The following is a 21,623-nucleotide window of genomic DNA, read 5'->3' as shown; positions in this document are numbered from 1 at the left end:
CGCAGTCAAGTATTTCCCAGAAATTCAAATGGAATATGAAAAATATTTGCTCGACTTCCAGACTTCATTACGTATGTAAAGTGAGGACAAACAAATAACAATTGCAAATAATTGAGTCATGAATGCGAATATATGTGGCTGACTTGCACCTGCATATTTTGATTGAACCTTTTTAAGCAGAATAATTTAGAAAAAGAATCATGCTAAATGTATTTGTAAATAACACTTTGGCAATTCTAAAAATTATTTATAAATTTAAGACCTTAAAAAAGGACATATGCGTTTTATGACCTCAACCGAATTTTTCCCCTGCTAAAAATACTGAGCTTCCATTAACCAAGAGCAACTACCACATCCGGCTTTTAACGCAACGCAAAAGAGGTTTCATAAGAAATCTTACCCAATTAATTCAGAGTGCAAGCTTACTGCGTTAAGTTCAGCTTCATCTTGAATTCTGAATAATTGTTATTCAGATTAAGATTCACCAAAAGTAACTGCAATTTCCGGCTGTTAACATAAGCCAAAGTAGTTAAAGTTTCCCTGTTTATTCAGAATGCGGCTCACTGTGTGAAGTTAAGTTTGAACTTGAGTCAAGTAAGATTATTCCTGGAAGGAGACCTTTGAGTTATTCCCCATCTCCGACCACAATATCCTGTTCTAGCCAACTTGGCAGCTGACAACCGCAGAGCTGACTGTCCACTCAAAAAGTGAGCACAAACGGAGTAAAATATCCCACACATCCTGTGGGTAACCTTTGCTCGAGACCGCGTGGGGAATATGTTCAGCAGTGGCCACAATTCTAGCAATGGGTTATGAATAATGATGATATGTGCAATCACTTTTGAAAAATGTTAAAAAATTAAATATTTAAAGCTATAAAGCACAGGTACAACAATATATATATAGCCGAAGTTATAAATTAAATAAATATTATTTATTAAATAAAGAACTTGAATTATTTTTAAAATAATTATAAAAATAATCTGGCTTCTATTAATGTTCTACAAGCATTCTCCTAAAAACAAGGCATTTATCCTTTTTTTCAGATGTGAAAACGTTTGGTATAGTCGGTATCATTCGGTGAGATAATAATAACCTTTTAAGATTAGAAAAACATTTCTGTTTTTCTTTTAAAGTAGGAACGTTTTGTGTGACCTTTGATATGTAATTTGTTGACATCTTTGTGTAGAAACCCTGTTCATTGGCAGAAAATGTAGATACATGTTTAAAACAATATGTATTTTTAAAACCTTGAAAGATTTTTAAATGTTTTAGAAGATGAATGTAGCAGTTCACTATTATTTTGAACACAGCTGTGTTCCGTTTCCCGGCCAGATTCTATTTTCCTGACAGGCTGCGTGGTCGAAGGTCAAGAAAGTGGCCTCCGGCTCCTTTTAGATGTCTTGCTGCAACCAACGATGTCAAGTGCAGCGATTGCGTGACCTTGAATCAAAGGTAAATGTCAGGGAAAACTTCCTTTCGATTCTCGGGAATCGCTGCGGGATCGCAGTTTTTGTTTTACCATTTGATTGGGAGCTTTAAAGCCCCATGGGCTTATGCTGGGTGGAAATGTTGGCTAAAACAGTCTTGTTGGTAAAATATCTAGCCCATGGTGAAAGCTTATTTTTGGTGAAAGTTGGCTTTTTATAATGGTGAAAATATTTATACAATTTTTTCGCCAACCTTTGAAAAGCTTTTCACATTGCTTTTATATCTAAGCTTTATAAAAATTTAAAAGCTGTCACATGGCGTATACTTAACGTGTACAGCGAATTAAATTTTCGCGGGCTATATTGTAATCGAATTTAATTGGTAAAAATATTTTGAAAAGGATATTATTATTTTGAGACTATTTACAAATTATATGAAGTACTTTACTTATTTAAAATCTTATTATGTTACTATTTTATTAAAATATTTTTGGGAAAGCCTTAGATCCTTATTTATGACAAACCCTTACGATTTGGAAAGTGTATCTTGAAACGTTGATTATATATTTTTCAATTATTTTAAAACTCAAAATATTCCTAAGGGTCGTTAGCTTTTTGTTTATTAATAATACTTAATAAACACATATGTTTTATAATGTCCATAATACTTTGATATATATGCATTTCGTTTATAAAGAAAGGCGGTAAAGAAAACGGTTTGGTTTAAAAAGTCAGCTGTATACATAAAATGTTTGAGAATGAAAATAAAACTGGTTTGAACTTTACGGAAATTAAAAAAAATGTATTTCTTTTTTATTTTTCATTAATTTAATTAAACTTTAAAAATAATAACAAGGACAACAGTTATTAGCTTTGTCTCTTCCTAAATGAGTTTTCTGGAAAACAAAATGATACACATAACATACCGCAAAAAACATAAACTTATTTGTAAGGAGTCAACTAAAATTTTCAAGACTCTCAAGAAAATGACTCAACTTTGTATTGCCAAAAAATGAAACAATATTTAAGGCCCGTTCGTGTATTGATTAATTGTAGGTTATTTTGGGACGACCTGGCTTCTCCTAGCCCGTCCCATAGTTATAAATAATAATAACCGAACACCCAACCGCCCACATTTAGCTGAAGTTCAATGACTAGCAATAACGGAGCTCCACTCAGGCGTGAATTATGGTGAGGGAACCCATCCCCATCCCCATACCCATCCCCATTTCCATTCTCAATCCCAATACCCAATCCTGAACCCTTAATGTCACAAAAGAGTTGGATAATGCATGCTTGAGGGGTTACGGGGCCATTGTGGGTTAAAGGGCCAAGGGGTTGTGCGCGCAACAGTTGATTGCCATCGGGGAAGATTATGTAAATCAAATTGTCCAAGAAGAATTTGCCATCAAATGGCGCACACAATTATGGATGCAATTAAGCTGGGCCAAATGTATGCACATTTATGCAATTGGGCTCTCTTGGCCCAACGCCAAGTCAATATTTATTTTCTAATCAGTGCTTCCTAATTGACATAATTCGCACAGAAAAACACCGATTTCAAAATTATAGAAAGTACAGCGATCAATAAAAGGGATTCCTGCCTTCATATCATCTATTATGACTAAATGAAAATACTTAAACAGGTTTTTACAAAAATATCAAAAACATATTTCAAATCGCTTTGTGGATCATACAATAAAGACCACTTTTTTTTTTAACTTTATGAACATTTTTTTCATATTTGTTTTTAATGTATGGCACTTTAAAACGTACCACTTTTGTTAAAATTTTCTTTTGAATTCGCATAAAATGATTGAGTACGAGTCACCTCAAGGCTTTTCCTGTGATAAATTATTACACCACTTTCCACTCACTTGTACACAGACAAAATGCACTCACGCATCTGCATGGACAGGCCTGTACACTCGAAGAAATCGATTTAGGTATCCAAAAACGCTTACAAAGTTTTTCAAGAAAATAATAAATATTAAAGGCGTTTAAATGGAATTTTTGTAGCCCTAAAACCCTTTTTCATAGTGCACAATTCATAAAAATGGGTACTTAATGGGAAGATCATTAAGGTACATTTTTAAGACAACTTTTTTTTAAAGTGTAAGTTTTTCTTGATAATTTTTCAAATGATGAATAGAGTTTGATCTTTTAAAATGGTCACTCTCTTTTTGTCTTGACAACTTCAAAATGTTTTTAAGCATAAAAAAAACGTCAAGGATATTTTTAAAACCGTATTCTATTGATTTAACTGAGGAGGGAAATTTGCGTCGTGTACCGTTGAATGCATTGTCAGCAAGTTCATTTCCGCTGTGGCCACACAAAATGGCGTGCAAAATGCAAAAACAATGGACGCGAAAGAGAGGGCCTGTGTCCGCGGGAAAGAGAGGGCGCCAAGTGCTCTCGTTGATGGGCAACATTAACGCACGCGATGTGGATGTGAATGTGGATGTGAATGTGGATGTGAATGTGGATGTGGATGTGAATGTGGATGTGAATGTGGATGTGAATGTGGATGTGAATGTGGTTCCATGGGATCTGTGGGCTTGTCAGCATTCAGGGACTTTGGACAGCGACAATTGCATGTGTAATTTGTGTTTAGTGGGCTGGAAATAAAGTACCTGGCCACGCCCCCCTCCCCCCAAATGGGTCGAACAAAAGAATTTCAGGTGAAACTCTGCATTCTGGAGCAGCAATGGCGAGCTATTCGCACAATAAAGCAGACAATATAGGGCTCACCACCGGATTTCGGCCACTGAACGCACGGCGTTTCGATTAAAGGTACTGTTTTAATATTCACCTTTGTTCTGATATCATTTTAGTTGGCCAGGTTACCAAAATACATTACTTTCACAGACTAAAACTTAATATGAAATCACTTATAAACGCGCCTAAAAGTATGCAACAATATATTTTCAGCTGGAATTCCCATTCAATTGGAGGGAACATGTAATTTTTTACTACATACTTTTAGACACCTTTATAAGAGATCTTAAAGATTTTACATAACCATAGCAAACAAAAGAAAGTTTTTTAAGACAACGTTTTTAAGATTTTTATAAAATCACTTAGAAACGTGACTAAAAGTATGCTACAATATATTTTCAGTTTGGAATTCCCATTCAATTGGAGGGAACATGTAACTTTTTACTACATACTTTTAGACACCTTTACAAGTGATTTTAAAGATTTTACATAACCATAGCAAACAAAAGGATGTTTTTAAAGACACCGTTTTAAGATTTTTCAAAAATCTTCAGATTTTTTCCCAACAACTCTACTAAAATTATTAATTTTTAATATTTATTATAAAAAGGTTTTTTAGGTGCTTGTTATCTTGTTAATGTCATTTCGAAATCTTGTTATGCAATTCTTCATTTACGACCACGTTTTTTTGGCTGCGGTTTTTGGGATTTCTTGGCGATTGGTTTTGGTTGGGGTTTTTGAGGTTGCTTTGCGTTTCCACTTGGCTTTGCCTGGGGTTTTTGAGGTTGCTTCGCGTTTCCACGTGGCTTTGCCTGGGGCTTTTGAGGTGGCTTCGCGATTCCACATGGCTTTGCCTGGGGTTTTTGAGGTTGCTTCGCGATTCCACATGGCTTTGTCTGGGGTTTTTGAGGTTGCTTCGCGTTTCCACATGCCTTTGGCTTGGGTTCGGGCTTGGGTTGGGCTATACATTTAGGTTCAGGATTACACTTGGGCTGGGGCTTCGGTTGGGAATTGGGGCATTTAGCTGGAAGACTCCTGGACCCACATTCGGATCCTCCTTTAGATCCACAGCTAGATCCACCTGCAGATCCACATCCCGATGGTCCTTTTGTTCCCGGGGGATGATGAATTATTGTTTTAGTATTCTCCGGATGCTTGATGGTTTTTTCGCAATGCGATGGTTTGGTGATTTTTTCGCAAGAGGGTCGCTTGGTTTTTTCCCAGTGGGGTTGCTTTGGGGTGCTAACTGTGGTTGGTGGTTCAGTGCTGCAAACTGGTGGCTTGGTGCTGCAAACTGGTGGCTTAGTACTGCAAACTGGTGGTTGAGTGCTGCAAACTGGTGGTGCTGTGCTGCAAACTGGGGGCTTAGTGCTGCATACTGGTGGTTCAGTGCTGCAAACCGGTGGTTTAGTGCTGCATGTTGGCGGTTCGGTACTGCAAACTGGCGGTTGAGTGCTGCAAACTGGTGGTTGAGTGCTGCTAACTGGTGGCTGAGTGCTGCAAACTGGTGGTTCTGTGCTGCAAACTGGGGGCTTAGTGCTGCATACTGGTGGTTGAGTGCTGCAAACTGGTGGTTGAGTGCTGCAAACTGGCGGTTGAGTGCTGCAAACTGGTGGTTGAGTGCTGGAAATTGGTGGTTCTGTGCTGCAAACTGGGGGCTTAGTGCTGCATATTGGTGGTTCAGTGCTGCAAACCGGTGGTTTAGTGCTGCATGTTGGTGGTTCGGTACTGCAAACTGGCGGTTGAGTGCTGCAAACTGGTGGTTGAGTGCTGCAAACTGGTGGTTGAGTGCTGCAAACTGGTGGTTGAGTGCTGCAAACTGGTGGTGCTGTGCTGCAAACTGGGGGCTTAGTGCTGCATACTGGTGGTTCAGTGCTGCAAACCGGTGGTTTAGTGCTGCATGTTGGTGGTTCGGTACTGCAAACTGGCGGTTGAGTGTTGCAAACTGGTGATTCAGTGCTGCAAACTGGCGGTTGAGTGCTGCAAACTGGTGGTTGAGTGCTGCAAACTGGTGGTTGAGTGCTGCAAACTGGGGGTTCAGTGCGGCAAATTGGTGGCTCAGTATTGCAGGCTGGTGGATCGGTTTCACAAACTGGTGGTTCAGGGTTACATTCTTCCGGTTCCGAGTCGCATTCTGGGGGTTCTGGGTCGCAACCTGGTTGAGTTGAGTGTGCCGGGGATAACCCAACCAGCACCACTAAGCCCACAATCAGCACAGCAAAGCGCATCTTCACTACTGCTTTTACAGCCGATAAGGGCTCATTATATACCCATTGCATTCTGACCTTGACCCACAGTATCACAGTTTTGGGTGCACTCAAAGTTGTGTTTATTAATACACATAAGAGTAAACAACAATTTTTTAGAGTGTAGGTCTTCCACCAATATTTGTGGGATAGAAAGGTCTGTTTCCATTTTTGGCCGCCGGATTGACTTAAGCCAACTTAGCATGAACACCAACTTGAGTTTACTTAACCGCAGCTGTTCGAGTCATCTACGTATAAATTGCCATATTGATCATGGTCTTTCTAAGTTTCAGATGTCTACTTTGAGTTGTTGACGAATTTCGCGTGCTACTAGTGTGTGCAAATTAAACCGTGTTGCTTAAATCGTTTTTATAATTTTTTTGTTACCATTTTTTGTGGCAATAGTTGGTATGTGCTTGTTTCGATATACGTAAAAATTGCCACGTAAACATGTGCCGTACAAAAATATTTTTTACGCAGTCTATAGACACTAAATTTAGCATGGATTTTATTTCCAGCTTAAGATTATTTTAAATAAACAAGACATCGCTTAAACTGAATGGAGTGCAATAAAAATTCTTTCTAAACAATATTAAAACTTGTATGAATATGACCGTTTCACAGTCTCGTGTTAGAGTGTGACCATATTTTTATATCGGACTGGAAAAGTGTTATAAGGGCGAAGTGAATTATTAAATAAGGTATTTGAGGTAATACCCATCGTTAAATGAGAATCTTTGAGAAAACATTTCTCGCCGATTTACTGAAATTAGCGATATAATTTCGAGTATGTTGAGCCAAATGCCATCACCAGCTGGGACCAATCACCTGGTATATTGTTTCCCAACGTTTTTTGTTTCAGCAGATTTTATTTTCGACTTTACTTTGGCCTTCGCTTGGGTAAATAATACGTTGACTATAAATTGCGCAGAAACCTTAGACGGCACGTCAGAGATAGATAGAAGATAGTGCCGAAATGAAGTTGACAAGGCTAATGCTGGTTTTCCTATGTCTGGGGCTTTTCGTTACCCTGGTTGTGAGTGCCGATACGGATACAGATACGGATACGGATACGGATTCGGACACCGATGCTGATGACGATGACAGTTCTACAACGGAGGTCAGTTCCACGGAGAGTTCTGCAGAAGATGGTAGTAGTAGCGATGTGGATGATGGATCTTCTGATGATTCCGACACAGATTCCGATACAGATACCGACACAGATGACGATGCAGATGACGATTCGGACGTCGAGACCACAACAGCAGCTCCAGTGGTGAAAAAGAAGAAGACCAGCAACAAGAAGAAGGCCAACAGCACTAAGAAGAAGGCCAACAAGAACAAGAAGAAGGCCCAGAAAAAGAAGAAGGCCAAAAACAATCGCAGGAAGAAGAACAACAACAGGAAGAAGGTAACGAACAACAACAGGCGCAAAAACAACAACAGAAGACGTGGTTAGAGCGGAAAAAATACTTAGATGAAATCAACAGTATCAAAACTATATGCTTTAATAAATACAATTTTTTTTTTCATGATTAAATAATTCATTGGGGTATTGGTGTGGCTCAAGAGCGCACAAAAACTCTGCATATTTTTTCTGGAATGCAGAAGGTCATTTCGGTAGAAATTAAAAAATGCAATCTGCATGACCAATTCATGGAGGTAAACATAAAAAATTCCTCGCGAAAAAATACACAATTTCAAAGTAAAAAAAAACAGAAAATCACTGAGGAGTGCTTAATGAATCAGTTTCCATTGTATAGATTTGATGAAAAAACATGTAACAATAGAAGTTCTCTCTTGCGAGAAATATTCTATAAATATAGTTAACATTTTGCCACAAAGCAGCTAAAAAATCAAAACAAATCTGTTTGTGTTACAGACAAGGATAAAAAAAGGACAAAAGCTTCAATATAAAATTACAAAATACTATGGACACAATGTACACAGAATGTGGCTGCAAACTAGGCAACAGTATTTTTACCACAATATGTGCGGTGGGGCGGGTGCAAATGCCTGTCAGAAAATCTCAACAGGTGTCGATGACTTATCGATGAATGGCTCTTCAGCTTTGCAGCTTTCAAAGCGCCCACAATCTGCTCAATTATCCAGGCTATATAAGTTATTCAGGCCCAACTGACAGACACACACACACAGCTTTTCTCCGTTGGCCAACTTCCTGCGGTGACTCAAAGTTTCTGTCACTTTAACTTTTCTAATTCGATTAAGTCGACTAACTGCCAATTGATTTCATTGTAAGTCGCTAATTGGCCGACTTCATTGGCCTAACTTTTAAGTTGGCGCGTCGCGGCTGCCTTTTGTTTTCCAGCAACTAGTGGCTTTCCATGACGCAAGGGTCACGTCCGGGTCTTGATACGTTAATTTAGCAAACAGTTGTGCAAACATTGCCAAAAAGCAAAAATAATTAGTCGAAATTCGCCAGCATTTTGCGATATTTTTGACGCTTTGTTGACGACCCACTTGAAGGCCGTCTTTTCTGTACTCCCCCGTTTATAAAAAGATACCATTTTAATGCGACTGATTAAGGGCTTCAAAGGAATGCGATTTGTACTTTACGCAAAGTGCGTGGTAGTTTTCTGGCTTTCTATTTCAATTTTATATCTAATTAGGTTAGCTTTGTGTGACATGCGCAATATTGTGTGGTACGTAAGTACCATTCAAAGCAAACGCGAATTCTTTAGAATCCGAATTCATATTAGCTAAATTCTATGAAATTGATAGGTCAATAACTAAATTTAAATTAAATAAAATTTAAATTGGAATTTAAACCACGAGCTGGATTATGCCAGTAAAAGCACTGAGTTTTTAAGGCGGTAAAATGGGCTTTGGATTTTAGTCAAAAATAATCTTTATATGTACTTGCGGATTTTTAATTGTAGTTCCGACAAATCAAACAGCCCTCTACCTATGCTAACGAGACATGATCTTAAGGCATTTAAATTTGTTGATCACTTTTCGCACTTTTGGCATGCAGATTCTTGAGCTTCTTGCGCAGCGCAAGTTTTTTTCAGCTAAAACCTGTCTAGCGAATCATTTTTTTTTAATTTTCAAAAAAATTTCATGTATACTTTGTTCTTATTATCAATACCCATCTACATACTACTGTAATTATTCAAATCGCATCATTCATTAAAAAGTTATAAGCAAATAAAGTGTGCAATTTTGGGAACAGTCGCTTTGCACATCTCCATCTCCCTCGCACCCCCTTTAGCTGAGTAAGGGGTATTTGATGGTCGATGGGATCGACTATAGCGCTCTCTTTTCTTTTTTTGATTTCATTTAACAAAATAATGTATCATTAAAATGAAAACCTAATTGGTATATTAAGCGATATTGTTATTTTGCGCATTAATGTGTGGGTTTAGAGGAGCACCCATCCACACACACCGAACGTTGGCCAGCAAAGAAAACGCGAATTCTTGAGCATCGAAATTCTTCTAAGTAAATTATATATGATATATTGTAACATTTCTTGATCAATCGATAAATATGCGATTAAAAACATTTTTCAAATATAATTTCTTTATAATATATCACTTTTTTCATATGAATTTAATTTAACAACATAATGTATCATAAAAATGATAGCTTAAGGGGTAAATTTGGAGATATCATTCTGTTGCGAGCATGCATGTGGGGCCCCCCTTACTCACCGAACGTTGGCCAGCGTGTGGCGACGGTTCTTGAGGTACCGACTGTGGTACTTCTGCAGGTCGCCGATGGACCCCTGCTCGGCCTGCATCTTGCTGGTGGGCAGCAGCTGCGAGTTGCTGGGGTGCGAGGAGGCGAGGGCGGAGGCCGACGACGAGGTCAGCCGGTGGTGGGCGGCGACGCTGACGCTGCTGCTGTTCTGGGTGCTGTTCTGGGTGGCGGTGCCGCCGGTGGTGCTGCTGGAGGCCAAGGTCTCGTTCGAGTTGCTGCCGATGACGGTGGTGGCCGACGAGGAGCCGCCCGTCGATCCGATGGGCGCAAGGACGATTCGCGACCAGCAGGACTTGTGCGGCTTGCGGAACTTTAGTTTGATGCGCGGCGAGGGCGTCGAGGAGGTACCTGCCATTGCAAATCGAAAATAAACTAGTTTATAATTCATAATGATTATTCGTAGATTGATATTTACTTATTTCTCTATTAATGTAGGTCAAAACTTGTTTATGATAAAAAAACACAGATAAGTAAATGCATTTCATAAATGAATACCTATTACAGTTTCTTAGCATCCGCTGTTAAGAATTTGCATATGTTTGAGACCCAGTAAATTCCTTTTAAAAGTCACCAAAGGGAGTTTGATAAATATACTTAAACATTATTAGCATACTTAATTACATATTTGCCAGTGCGTAAACAATTAAAATAATTCGGTTTACTTGATTTTGTCTAAACTGATAACCAAAACGTAGTAATTTTAGTAATGATAAGTAAGGAAAAAAAATGTCAATATTTTATTCATTTTATTTATAGTTTACTTAAAGTAAATATGACATATGTATTTTTTAATCGTAAATACCTGTTTTCTAGTAATATTTATATTTGGTTTAAATGTTTTACGCATTATTTGTATTAAATAATACATTTTTGTTTTTTATTCAAATATACCACAAGAAACTTTAAATCAAAATTGCAGATATTCCTTTTTAACAATCTATTATTCCCATTTTATCTTTGACTTTAACTTTTATTTTAAATTTATAAGATATTTTAGAAATGATATAAATTGACCTAATTTAATTAATAATTGAATTCTTTATTTATTTAATTACATTTTTAATTTTTAATAATTTAAAACATTTAAAATAAATTGTCAATTAATAAGAATTTAAATACTATTACACAAATAAATATATAATAATTGCTGAGCTGTATTTTATTGATATCAATGATATCAAAGTGAATTACCTGCAATATACTCCTGCGGCTGCTGACTGCCAGTGGGCACTGTGCCCGCCGACGACGAGGTGGCCGAGGAGTGGTGCACGCTCTCGCAGCTGCCACAGTAGCCACTGCCTACGGTGATCGGCGGTGGCAGTTGCTGCTGATCCTTGAGGATCGACTGGTGCTTGGAGTTGGCCTGCTCGGACTCCTCCTCCTCCTTGATATGCGGCAATGGGGAAGTCTGCGGCTGGCAACTGCAGCGCTGTTGATTCTGGCTGGGATTTGAGCTTGAGCTTGAAGTGGAACTCTGATTGGGATTCGGGCTTTGGGCCTGATTCTGGCCTGGATTCTGGCCGGGATTTGTGCCGCTGTACAGGGTGACCTGGCTGAGGATGTTCCCGCTGCTGGGCACCAAATGTGGCTGTGATTGCGAAAATGGTGGCTGCTGCTGCTGCTGCTGCTGCTGCTGCTGCACCACCGCGGTGGGTGAGACACTGGCGTCGCTCAGCGTTTCCGGTTCCGCTCGGCGGGCGACCAGACCGCTGGCCAAACTGGCGGCTGCTATGTCCGCCGCACTCAGCTGCTGGTCCAGCTCCTCGTCCACGTCGTTGATGAGGGTCTTCAGGGAGATCGGGGTGGTCGCCGATGTGTCGATGGTGTCCGCCAGCGAGTGCTTCTTCTTGCTGCCGTACAGATCCAGCTCGGATCCGGAACGCGATTCGTATCCGGTGCGATTCAGCAGATCGTCCGCGCTGCTGTTGCCTTGGTTCCGCTCCTGAGTGTCCCGCTTTTGGTCCTTGGGCTTCTCCAGACCACTGTTGCTATTATCCTTCGGACCGCCAATGGCCTTGAACTCGTCCGGCGACTGGGCGGGTGTTTGGGGCGGACTTGTGGCGGGGGCTGCGGAGCCGCCCCCGCGACAAGGGAGGCAACACCGAAACACTGTGCCACCGAAGCACTTTGTTCTTGTCTTTGATTTCCGCTTGCCACTCCCACTTCCGCTTCCGCTGCCGCTGCCGCTGCCTCTGCCGCTTCCGCTCCCACTACCGCTGCCACACCCACCGCCTTCGCTGCCGCTGCCACTCCCACCGCCCCCTCCAACGCCACCACTGGCTGCCAGGCCGTTGGCACTGTAGCTGCCACCTAACCCCTGGCCGTTTCCGTTTCCGGTCGCGTTGCCGTTTCCGTTTCCGTTGCTGCTGCCGCTGCCGCGATGCTAAAAATGCATGGGAAAGTATTTGAAATCAATCAATTTTGTATTATTTTCAAATATTTTGTACATCTTCTGTTTGTAACTAATGTGTAAACTTAAAAACAAATATAGGAGTGCCACCAAAATCACTACGGTTTTAAATTCTCTGAAAATTATGGTAAGCAATAAAGATCTTTGTCTTTTGGAGGAATCCATCATACTTCCGAATTTCACAAAATATTTTTTAAAAATGATAGTAACATTTACAAAACTTAGACTAACATAAGGGGATTACAAAATGGCAGGATAGCGTTTATATTTAAGTTATCTTTTTTGAGCCTTAGATTATATTGCATAAATTGGATTTATTATTTGGGAATTTAATTATCATTACTATTATTATTATTGTTATTAAACAAAATAATATTATCAGAATGCATTTATAGTGATTTCAGTGGCTGCCCTAGAACTTATGAGATACAAAACTATAACTATTTCTGGACTTAAACTTTATTAAAAACATAAAATAAATATGAGCTGATTTTTGTTTAACTAAGTTTGCTTCTGATTTTTTTTTAGCCAAGTTAAAGAACTTTTAAATTTAAAATCTTATAAATAGCATATGAAAATCCTATTCCCCTCCACCTTGGCGGCATTCTTGTTAAACGAAAAACTCTGAGTAAATCGCGCCAAACGCATCATTCCCACTGCGATTGGGAGTTATCTGTAGGCCAAAAACATGTTCATTCAAGCGGAGATCTGTAACGAAATTTAAATGAAACAAAATATTAGGAACAATATTTCTTTAGGTAATTTAAATATCGCAATTGAAATATCAAACATTTTTCAGTAATAATTTGGTTTAAATGTCTTCTCTGAATTCGCTTTGGCTGGCATTTTGACTTAAAATTCCATCTCGAATTCCCCGACACACTCCCTATGTCAATTAGCGCTTAGGTTCACATTTCTACGCGGCCAACAGATTCTGCATCCCCCTAAAGTACAACCATTTTTCCCCCATTTTCGACTTGTTCTGCCGCCCGAAAGTATTCCACCTGGTTGGCTGCGTGGATGAAAGTGGGTTAGTCACATATTTGCCCACATTTGCGAGCTCTTACAGGGACAGACGCCAGCTGCACAAACTGACCCACATCCTGGCTGTTTGGCTATATGGCTAGATGGCTGCTGGATCCACTTTAGCTTCCCCTTAATTAGTCCAACGTCGGACATCGGAGGAACCGCTGATATCTCGTGCGAGAGATAATGGAATGGAAACTGCTGATGATAGTGCTGCCCTGGCTGCTCATCTGCAAGGTCCTCTACAAGGTCGAGGACTTCACGGTGCGGGATGTCGCCTACCACAGCCTGGACTACCATCCCGAGGACTATATCGATTCCTTCACCGACTTTCAGAAGCATGATTACTTCCAGTACTGAGATGTACTAGCCCCTACTTTTTGTTATTTTTGTTTTGTTCAAGTGCCTTCAATAAAGCAGTGTTTATATAAACCACCTTAAGTAATTTATGCGTTACTAAAACGGAAATCTACACAGATTGTGTTTAAATCGGTATGACATATTGTCATATTAAAATGTAAATAGGGGATACATTTAAAAAAAAAAGAAAATGAACATCTTTATTAAATTTATTATACCCCAACAGGAAAACTCTTATTCCATATTCCATAATGGAAATAAATAATAAATAATTTGTTATTATTTTCTATATCAAACCAGAAAACACGCAATAGTTGAGTTCGACTACTAGATACCCTTCATTTTACAACTGCACTATGGGGAATTTAACTAGTTTTGTTAACCAAAACCCATTTTTAAAAAGGCGTTAAAACAAAAAGTGTTGTTTGGTGATGTATTGACAGAAGACCAGTAATGTTGTGTTTTTGGAATTCCGATAGAGTTACAATAACAGCTGTTAAGTCAGTTGAAATTCCACGTTTTGCTTGCAGTTTAAAGTGTTTAAAATTTGGGTTATAAAGCAAACTAAGTAAACTATAAAACTATATTCTAATATATACTAACTAAACTATATTCTAAGGTTGTTTAAATAGAAAAAAATAAAGTAAGTCCTGCGGAGTCCACTTTTAAAACCAATTGAGATTTGTAGAGTACCTAATTCTTGTCAAAATGTATTTGGTTACAATCGCTACTTATTGCCACTTTTTCCTGTAATTTATTTTTTTTGACCATATCCTAAAATTTTGCGATTGCTATTGCTTGCATTGGCGGCTAATGCTTTAAATTAATATAAAAATAAAGCAGAAATACATAGCTTTGTTATTGACTTATAAAAGTGGTTTTTAGAGGTTGTAAAATGTAAAAACATTCTGGCTTATACTTTTTCTATAAGAACTTCCCGTATGTATGAAACTTTCAATATTATAATGATCGATATTTCTAAATTTATGTACACTTATCTACCAAAACAGCAAAGTTAATCTGGTCATTCCTATGGTAGCTATATGATAAAGTTGTTCGATTCGCTCGATTTTAGTTTTTATAGAAAAGCAACGATTGTTTAAGTTTTACTAAATTAATGAAAGTTCTAATTTTGGTCACAAAAAGTGGTCAAAGTTCCCATAGTGCCATGTTGCTCAGTCTGAATGAAAAAGTTTTGCATACACATAGGCAAAATATTTATATGCAGAGACAACAAGAAGTTTACAAACTTACATAAAAAAAAGCTTTTAGGAGGAAATGACTACAAACGAATTTCCAAAAATGTGGATCCCCAGAATTTCAGGACATTTGGGTGTTTTTCAATTTTCCATATCCAAAGAACCTGGATGAGCTGTCCCATGTCTATAGCTCTAATATTTTCCGAGAAACATTTGGCTGAAAAAGGACTGTTATAGGACTCCTACGAGCAATAGATATACGTATCGGGTGTGTTAAACATTCGATACACAGATGTGGTATTATTTAACCTAAAAATAAAGGCAATCAAAAAATAATTTAGCAAATAACACCCATTTTATTTCGATGAGTTCTTTTAATCCTACAGAAAAATGGATAGTTAGTAGACATTAATCAATAAACTGTTAAATAAGACGATTATCTTCGCGCTGTTATAAGTTAAACAACCTTGTGGGAAAGACCAAAATGGCTTTTGACTGAAATATTACCGTACATTCATTTCCAGGCCAGCTAAATTTGCACCACGCCCCAAGGCCAAAGCATCTTTGAACAAGTGAAAGAGCCAGTATGCGAATATTTTTGCATAAAAATAAAATTTACGCAAAATAATTATCAAATATTTAAACAATTGACAGAAAACCCCTTTGCACTGCTCAAATGGAATATTAATATGTTAACAAAGACAAGTGACCTCAAAATGATGCTTTACCAACAATTTCTCAAGTTGTTGCATACGGATATTTGCTAAGCCCAACTAAATTTATACAAAAACAAAGGTAAACTATTGGTTTGGCTGAAACTTATTGCTTTGTTTTTATTTCTGTTTGGCTAAGGGAATAAAACTAGAAATGGCAACGTACTTAAGCGAATTTTGGGAGCATACTTTCGCGTGAAGTTATATTTATATAGGGACCTTAATCGTTAAAACTGATGCAATAAAAATCACAGCTTTATGAATAATTTCTTGAGGCTTACCTAATAAAAAATTAAAACGAAGGGTGTTTTACCCAAAATAGTTTTGCGGTGGACCCGATTCCGAGAAAACTGTAGATCTGGTTTTATCTTGTCGGTAAACTTTAATTATACCCGTTACTCGTAGAGTGTGCCACGCCCACTCTAACGCCCACAAACCGCCCAAAACTGTGGCTCCTACAGTTTTGATGCTAGAATAACTGAAATGTATTGTTCTCATCAATACCTATCGATTGACCCAAAAAATAGTTAGCCACGCCCACTTTATCGCTCACAAACCGCCCACAAACTTCAAAAAATCGTAAATATGAACGTGGATATCTCGGAAACTATTAAAGATAGAGAATTGGGATCTCAGATTTAGACTCCGTAGCCTTATACGCAGCGCAAGTTTACTACGCGAATATGCCACGCCCACAAACCGCCTAAACCGGTGGCGCCCAAATTTTTCATGCTAGATAAAAACTTTCAACTGAAATGTATTGGTCTCGTCAATACCTATCAATTGATCCACGCCCACTCTAACGCCCATAACGCTTAAATCTGTCTACCGCCGGTAGGTGGCGCATTTCAATCACGCTTTGCTGCTTGCATATCTCCATTTCCCTTTGGTCCCTTTAGCTGAGTAACTGGTGTCTGATAGTCAAGGTACTCGACTATAGCGTTATACTGCTATTAACATTTTTTAGATATTTGATTTTGGATAAATAGTTCTCCAGAAATCGTGTCCACCGCAAGGCAGTTTGCCTATATTTATTTTGTTATTTTTAAATTTTTTAAACCTTGCAGAGGCAAATGGCTTTTTTTAAGAAAAAGGGGAATTTAAAAATATCCATTTAATAAGCATTTAAATATTTTGTAAAAAAGCTTAAAAAAAACGAGTACTTTGACGATGAGTGCCAAATATCGCTCTGAAAGTATCCAAGTTTATTTGATCGATATTTACTTGTCAACGAAAACACATTGTTCAAGTACCCAATTTAATAAGTTCTAATTTTTTTAAGTTATACTTAATAAACTCCGTTTTGTTGTATGACCTTTTTCTTTTCCGACTGGTGGATCAGCACAAACCGAGGCAGATCTTCATGTCGAAAGATTTCTGGATTGCTGGATGGTTGGATTGATAGATGCCTTGAAACTGATGCTGTTTTGGACACCGGAAGCACGTTTTTATACTATATCTCGCATTTGGGTTTCACCTCTTGTGCCAAACTGTTTCAGCAAGTTTTGGCCGAAACAAAGGGAGTGCTTTTGGCAATGCAAAATCAACACAAAAATGGCGAATTGTTTGGTATTTTGCGCAATTGTTCAAACAGCCACGCTAGAGAAGTGAAAATATATAATTTAATATTTATGAATTGCGAGATTTTCCAATTGAATAATGTGTATGGGATTTTTTTCAGGTGTTATATAATTTGATTTCTTTGTGAGATTTTTGTATAAAAGACCATTGCCATCTGTCTTCTGGCATCAGTTGCCCAGCCACTGGACATCTAACCATTTAAAAGCCACAATGAGGTACACCTGTGCTCTCCTGCTTCTCCTGGCCACCGTTGCCAGTTTGCTGATCGGGCAGACTGGCAGCGCCTCCACAACGGCCACCACTTCTGCCACAGCGGTCGCGGCCTCCACGGCATCCACCAGCAGCACCACCACCACCACCACCACCACGACCACAACCACCACCACCACCACAACCACAGCGGCCCCAACCACGACGACCAAGTCCTCCGCTGCTAAAACTAAGGAAGTTCATCGCATTCACTACAACAGCATTACCAATAAGGCAGGGACAATTAAGAAAACTCATCATAGGCGCAGTGGTGGCTCAAGCGACTGCGACAGCACCAAGAGTCGTCGCAGCAGCAGCAGCAGGAAAAGCAGCAGCAGGAAAAGCAGCAGAAGCAGCAGAAGCAGCAGCAGCAGCCGCAAAAGAGCCCGTCGCTCCCGCCGGTCCTCCAAATGAAGAACCCCACGAACCCAGGACCACTCTATTACACCCAACACACCGATCCTGATCCCAATGGCCACAAAAACCGATTTTTTTTATAATTTCCTATTTTCAAAACATGTTTAAGGCAATTGCATATGTAATATGTAATCACTAAGAAATCTGAAAACAAGCTCAAGTTTTTCAAGTTTGAAAATTATTTTATTCTTAGATAATAAAAAAAATAGTCCCTATCTCACCTTAAAACATGGTAGATCTTAGTGTTCAGAAAATATATTCGAGCAATATATTTAAAGACTAGGTCACTGCACAATGGCTATAAAGTTTCTTCTCATGCGTCACGTATGCCTGTCATAATTTAGTCCCAAAAAATAGTTTACTTTTTCTAAAAGGCAAAGTTAAAAAAGAAAACAAAATTTGGTTAAAGTTTACGCCACCTAGATTAAACAAATGTATGATCAATGCAACAGCACATATGAGTCGCAAATTGCACTTTAAAATGGGTGATATCTTAAAATCTTTGTTAAACTTTATCGTTTATATGGTTATTAACGCATTTCTTAGGTACAATATTTAAACAACGTTTTTCAAAACAGTTAATATCGAAACGTAAACTTAAAATTTTTTAAAAATATGGTTTTAGGTGGTCTCGTTTTAAAGTCATTTTCACGAAAGCTGCCCTCATTTTTAAAACTTTGTTTTGCATTTCAATTTCTCTTGACCCTATACCTGAAATAATTCTAAACAAGATATCCATGAAGAAATGGAAATAAATTTTCAATCCCTTTTTTCAACCCCTTTTAATGTTAAATAGTTCCAAGTTTTTGGAGTTCCTGATCGTTCTAGAAAGACCAACTTCACTAATTAGGTCACTATTATAAAGTGGCATAACTTAAATAAGTTCTATACTTATTAATTTGAATCTGGTTTTTCAATTGCTGTATATTTTCAATACAAACTTTCAAATACGTGTAAGAAAGTGAATACAAATAACCTTAAAAGGAGTAGTGTTTCGGTTTTTGCTAAACTCACTCATGAGTGCTTCAAAACTAAAAGTAAACAACTTACCTTCATATCTCAGAAGCTTTTTAATTGGTTCATATTTTTGCTTACACTTCTTAAAGACATACCTTTTGACCCGCAAATGTAGTATACTTTTAAGAGAATTGTATTATCGGTGAAAATCGTGCCAGCTGTGGACGCAACTATTTTGCATGTTTAAACAATTGTGCAAAAGTCAAAAGTTGCGAATTTTTGTTTGGCCAAAGCGGTTTCTTTGTTAGGCTGACACAGTTTGGCACAAAAGAATAAGCCCAGGTGCGAGATCTTGTATAAAAGGAGGCTTCCGATATCCGAAAAAGCATCAGTTGCAAGGCATCCAGCAATCCAACCACCCAGCAATCCAGCAATCCCTCGACATGAAGATCACCTTGGTACTCGTGCTCCTCGCCATCTGCCTCGGCTGTGTGATGATCCACCAGTCGGAGGCTCAATCAGCCACCACCGCCGCCACCGCCACCACCGCCGCCACCGCCACCACCGCCGCCACCACTTCCGCCTCGGCCGCCGCCACCACCGCCGCCACCACCGCCACCACTGCCACCACTTCCGCCTCGGCCGCCACCACCGCCGCCACCACCGCCGCCACTGCCTCCACTTCCGCCTCGGCCGATACGACCACTGCCGCTTCGACCACCACTACGGCTACCGCTACCACTGTTGCATCGGCATCCTCGGGATCTACAGGAAACAAGGTGACGCATATCAAGGTCATGGGAACGACACAGAGACCCGGAAGGGAGATCAAAATTGTTAAGAATAATGGAAAGGAGGGATGCGGTTGCGGTTGCGATTGCAAGTGTTGCAAGAGTGGCAAGAGCGGCAAGAGTGGCAAGAGTGGCAAGAGCGGCAAGAGCGGCAAGAGCGGCAAGAGTTGCAACAAGAGCACGCAGAGCAGCGGCAAAAAGGAATGGTTCAAGTTTTGAAGGACCCAGAATCAACCAAAACCAACCACGCCAATCCAGATGCTACCTCGATCACAATCCTAGATCCGATTTTGTTTTAGTCCATAAGCTTATCAATATTGTTATCATTCGTTTATAAGGCAAATAGAAGAAATCATTCAAAAAGTACTTACTTTAATTATGGGAAAGGAAGGTATCACCATTAGTGATTCAATTCAATGGGCTATTAATGTACAGAAAAAGTGCTGCTGATGGAGACTGACTATCTAAACAAATGTCTTCAAAAACCCTTTTTAATAGTATATTATTTACATAATATAAATTTAATTTATTTAATGATTAATAAATATATTTATTTACTTCAGAATACATCTTAAGTTTTAATTAGCTGAATTCCCTATTAGCAAATGAATAAACGCGAAAGAATTTTGAAATAAACATTTAAAATTGCTTACAGAGTTTCTGCTTAAGGAGTTTCTGAACCTACATTAAAAAAAATAGACTGAAATTCGGTAATGGTTCGAAGAAGAAGGTATGATATTCTACCCCAATGTACTCCAAAATGTGTGCAGGAGGGCCACATCAAGAGAAATGTTGAATATAGTCGTATGGTTTTTAAAAAACTATATTTTATTATACTTTTACATTAAAAGTTTTATAAGTGAGTATTTTTAAGATCAGAATAAAGAAATCGAAGATCAGGCGTCTAAATAATATATAATCTAACAAAAACACCTCTTAACGAGGTAAGGGGTCGTGACGATCGCACCTTTAACATACAAAAGTCCTGATATACAGTTTTGTGACGAAAAATGATTGTACATCCGACTAAATATCAAAATCAACAAAGAAAAATTTCTTAAAAAATAATTATTTCATTATTTCTCTGACCGTTTCTTTGACAGCTATATGTTAGAGTCGTCCGATTTTTATTAAATTTAATTCGAAACTCACAAAAATACAAAAAATGGTATTCCCAATAGTATAGGATAGTATGTCAAAAAACACTGAAGCTATAAATTGTTTCATATTATTTTCGAACCACTTCTCCGATCGTGCCTATGGCAGTTATATGGCAGCCCAGCTATAGTCGTACGATTTGGATAAAATTAAATTCGAAATTCAGAACTAATCAAAAAAATGTTATTTCCAAGCGTAGGAGGTTATATGTTAAAAAACACCAAAGATATAATTTTTTTAAATTTTTGTTCCGACTATTCCTATGGGAGGTATCAGATATAGTTCTCCGATCCGGCTTGTTCCGACTTATATACTACCTGCAAAAGAAAGAAGAATTTAGGAAAAGTTTCAGCCTGATAGCTTTAAAACTGAGAAACTACTTTGCGTAGAAACGGACGGACAGACGGACAGACGGACAGACGGACATGGCTAGATCGACTCGTCTAGTGAAGCTGATCAAGAATATATATACCTTATGGGGTCGGAAACGCCTTCTTCACTGCGTTGCAAACTTCTGACTGAAATCATAAGGGTATAATAAGGGTATAAAGATTAATACAAATAGCCTTACAAGTTGTACAGTTTCGGAATTTGCTAAACTCACTCATGAGTGCTAAAAAACAAAAGGTAAACAACTTACCTTCT

The 21,623-nt window shown here is 38.6% G+C and overlaps 4 protein-coding genes across 7 annotated transcripts in view; 3 read left to right on the top strand and 1 right to left on the bottom strand.

The window, feature by feature from the left end:
- The window catches only part of LOC119556407 (cAMP-specific 3',5'-cyclic phosphodiesterase), a 128,781-nt gene extending 115,603 nt beyond the window's left edge, over positions 1–13,178 (bottom strand). For 2 of the 4 annotated variants that reach the window (XM_037868594.1, XM_037868595.1), the window contains exons 1-2: positions 11,309–12,470; positions 10,069–10,465 (exon numbers count right to left, since the gene is read on the bottom strand). In XM_037868594.1, the coding sequence (XP_037724522.1) occupies positions 10,069–10,157 (89 nt within the window). In that variant the 5' untranslated portion in view covers positions 10,158–10,465; positions 11,309–12,470. Of the gene's footprint in view, positions 1–10,068; positions 10,466–11,308; positions 12,501–13,121 lie in introns of those variants that run through there. The other 2 variants (XM_037868592.1, XM_037868593.1) reach the window with 2 other exon arrangements.
- Positions 7,371–7,853, top strand: LOC119556409 (pre-intermoult gene 1 protein). Its single transcript, XM_037868605.1, has one exon. The coding sequence runs from the start codon at positions 7,371–7,373 to the stop codon at positions 7,851–7,853; it is 483 nt and encodes a 160-aa protein (XP_037724533.1).
- Positions 13,179–13,739: 561 nt separating the features above from the next.
- On the top strand, positions 13,740–13,913 carry LOC119556414 (protein new-glue 4). The gene has a single exon (XM_037868609.1). It carries the CDS (start codon positions 13,740–13,742, stop codon positions 13,911–13,913), a length of 174 nt encoding a protein of 57 aa, XP_037724537.1.
- Positions 13,914–19,472: 5,559 nt separating this feature from the next.
- On the top strand, positions 19,473–20,510 carry LOC119555876 (protein new-glue 1-like). The gene is made up of 3 exons (XM_037867530.1): positions 19,473–19,546; positions 19,643–19,941; positions 20,476–20,510. The coding sequence occupies exons 1-3, from the start codon at positions 19,473–19,475 to the stop codon at positions 20,508–20,510; spliced, it is 408 nt and encodes a 135-aa protein (XP_037723458.1).
- Positions 20,511–21,623: the final 1,113 nt, after the last annotated feature.

The sequence above is a fragment of the Drosophila subpulchrella genome, chromosome X, assembly GCF_014743375.2.
Source record: "Drosophila subpulchrella strain 33 F10 #4 breed RU33 chromosome X, RU_Dsub_v1.1 Primary Assembly, whole genome shotgun sequence".
NCBI lineage: Eukaryota > Metazoa > Arthropoda > Insecta > Diptera > Drosophilidae > Drosophila > Drosophila subpulchrella.
This window is presented reverse-complemented; position numbering and strand designations above follow the sequence as displayed.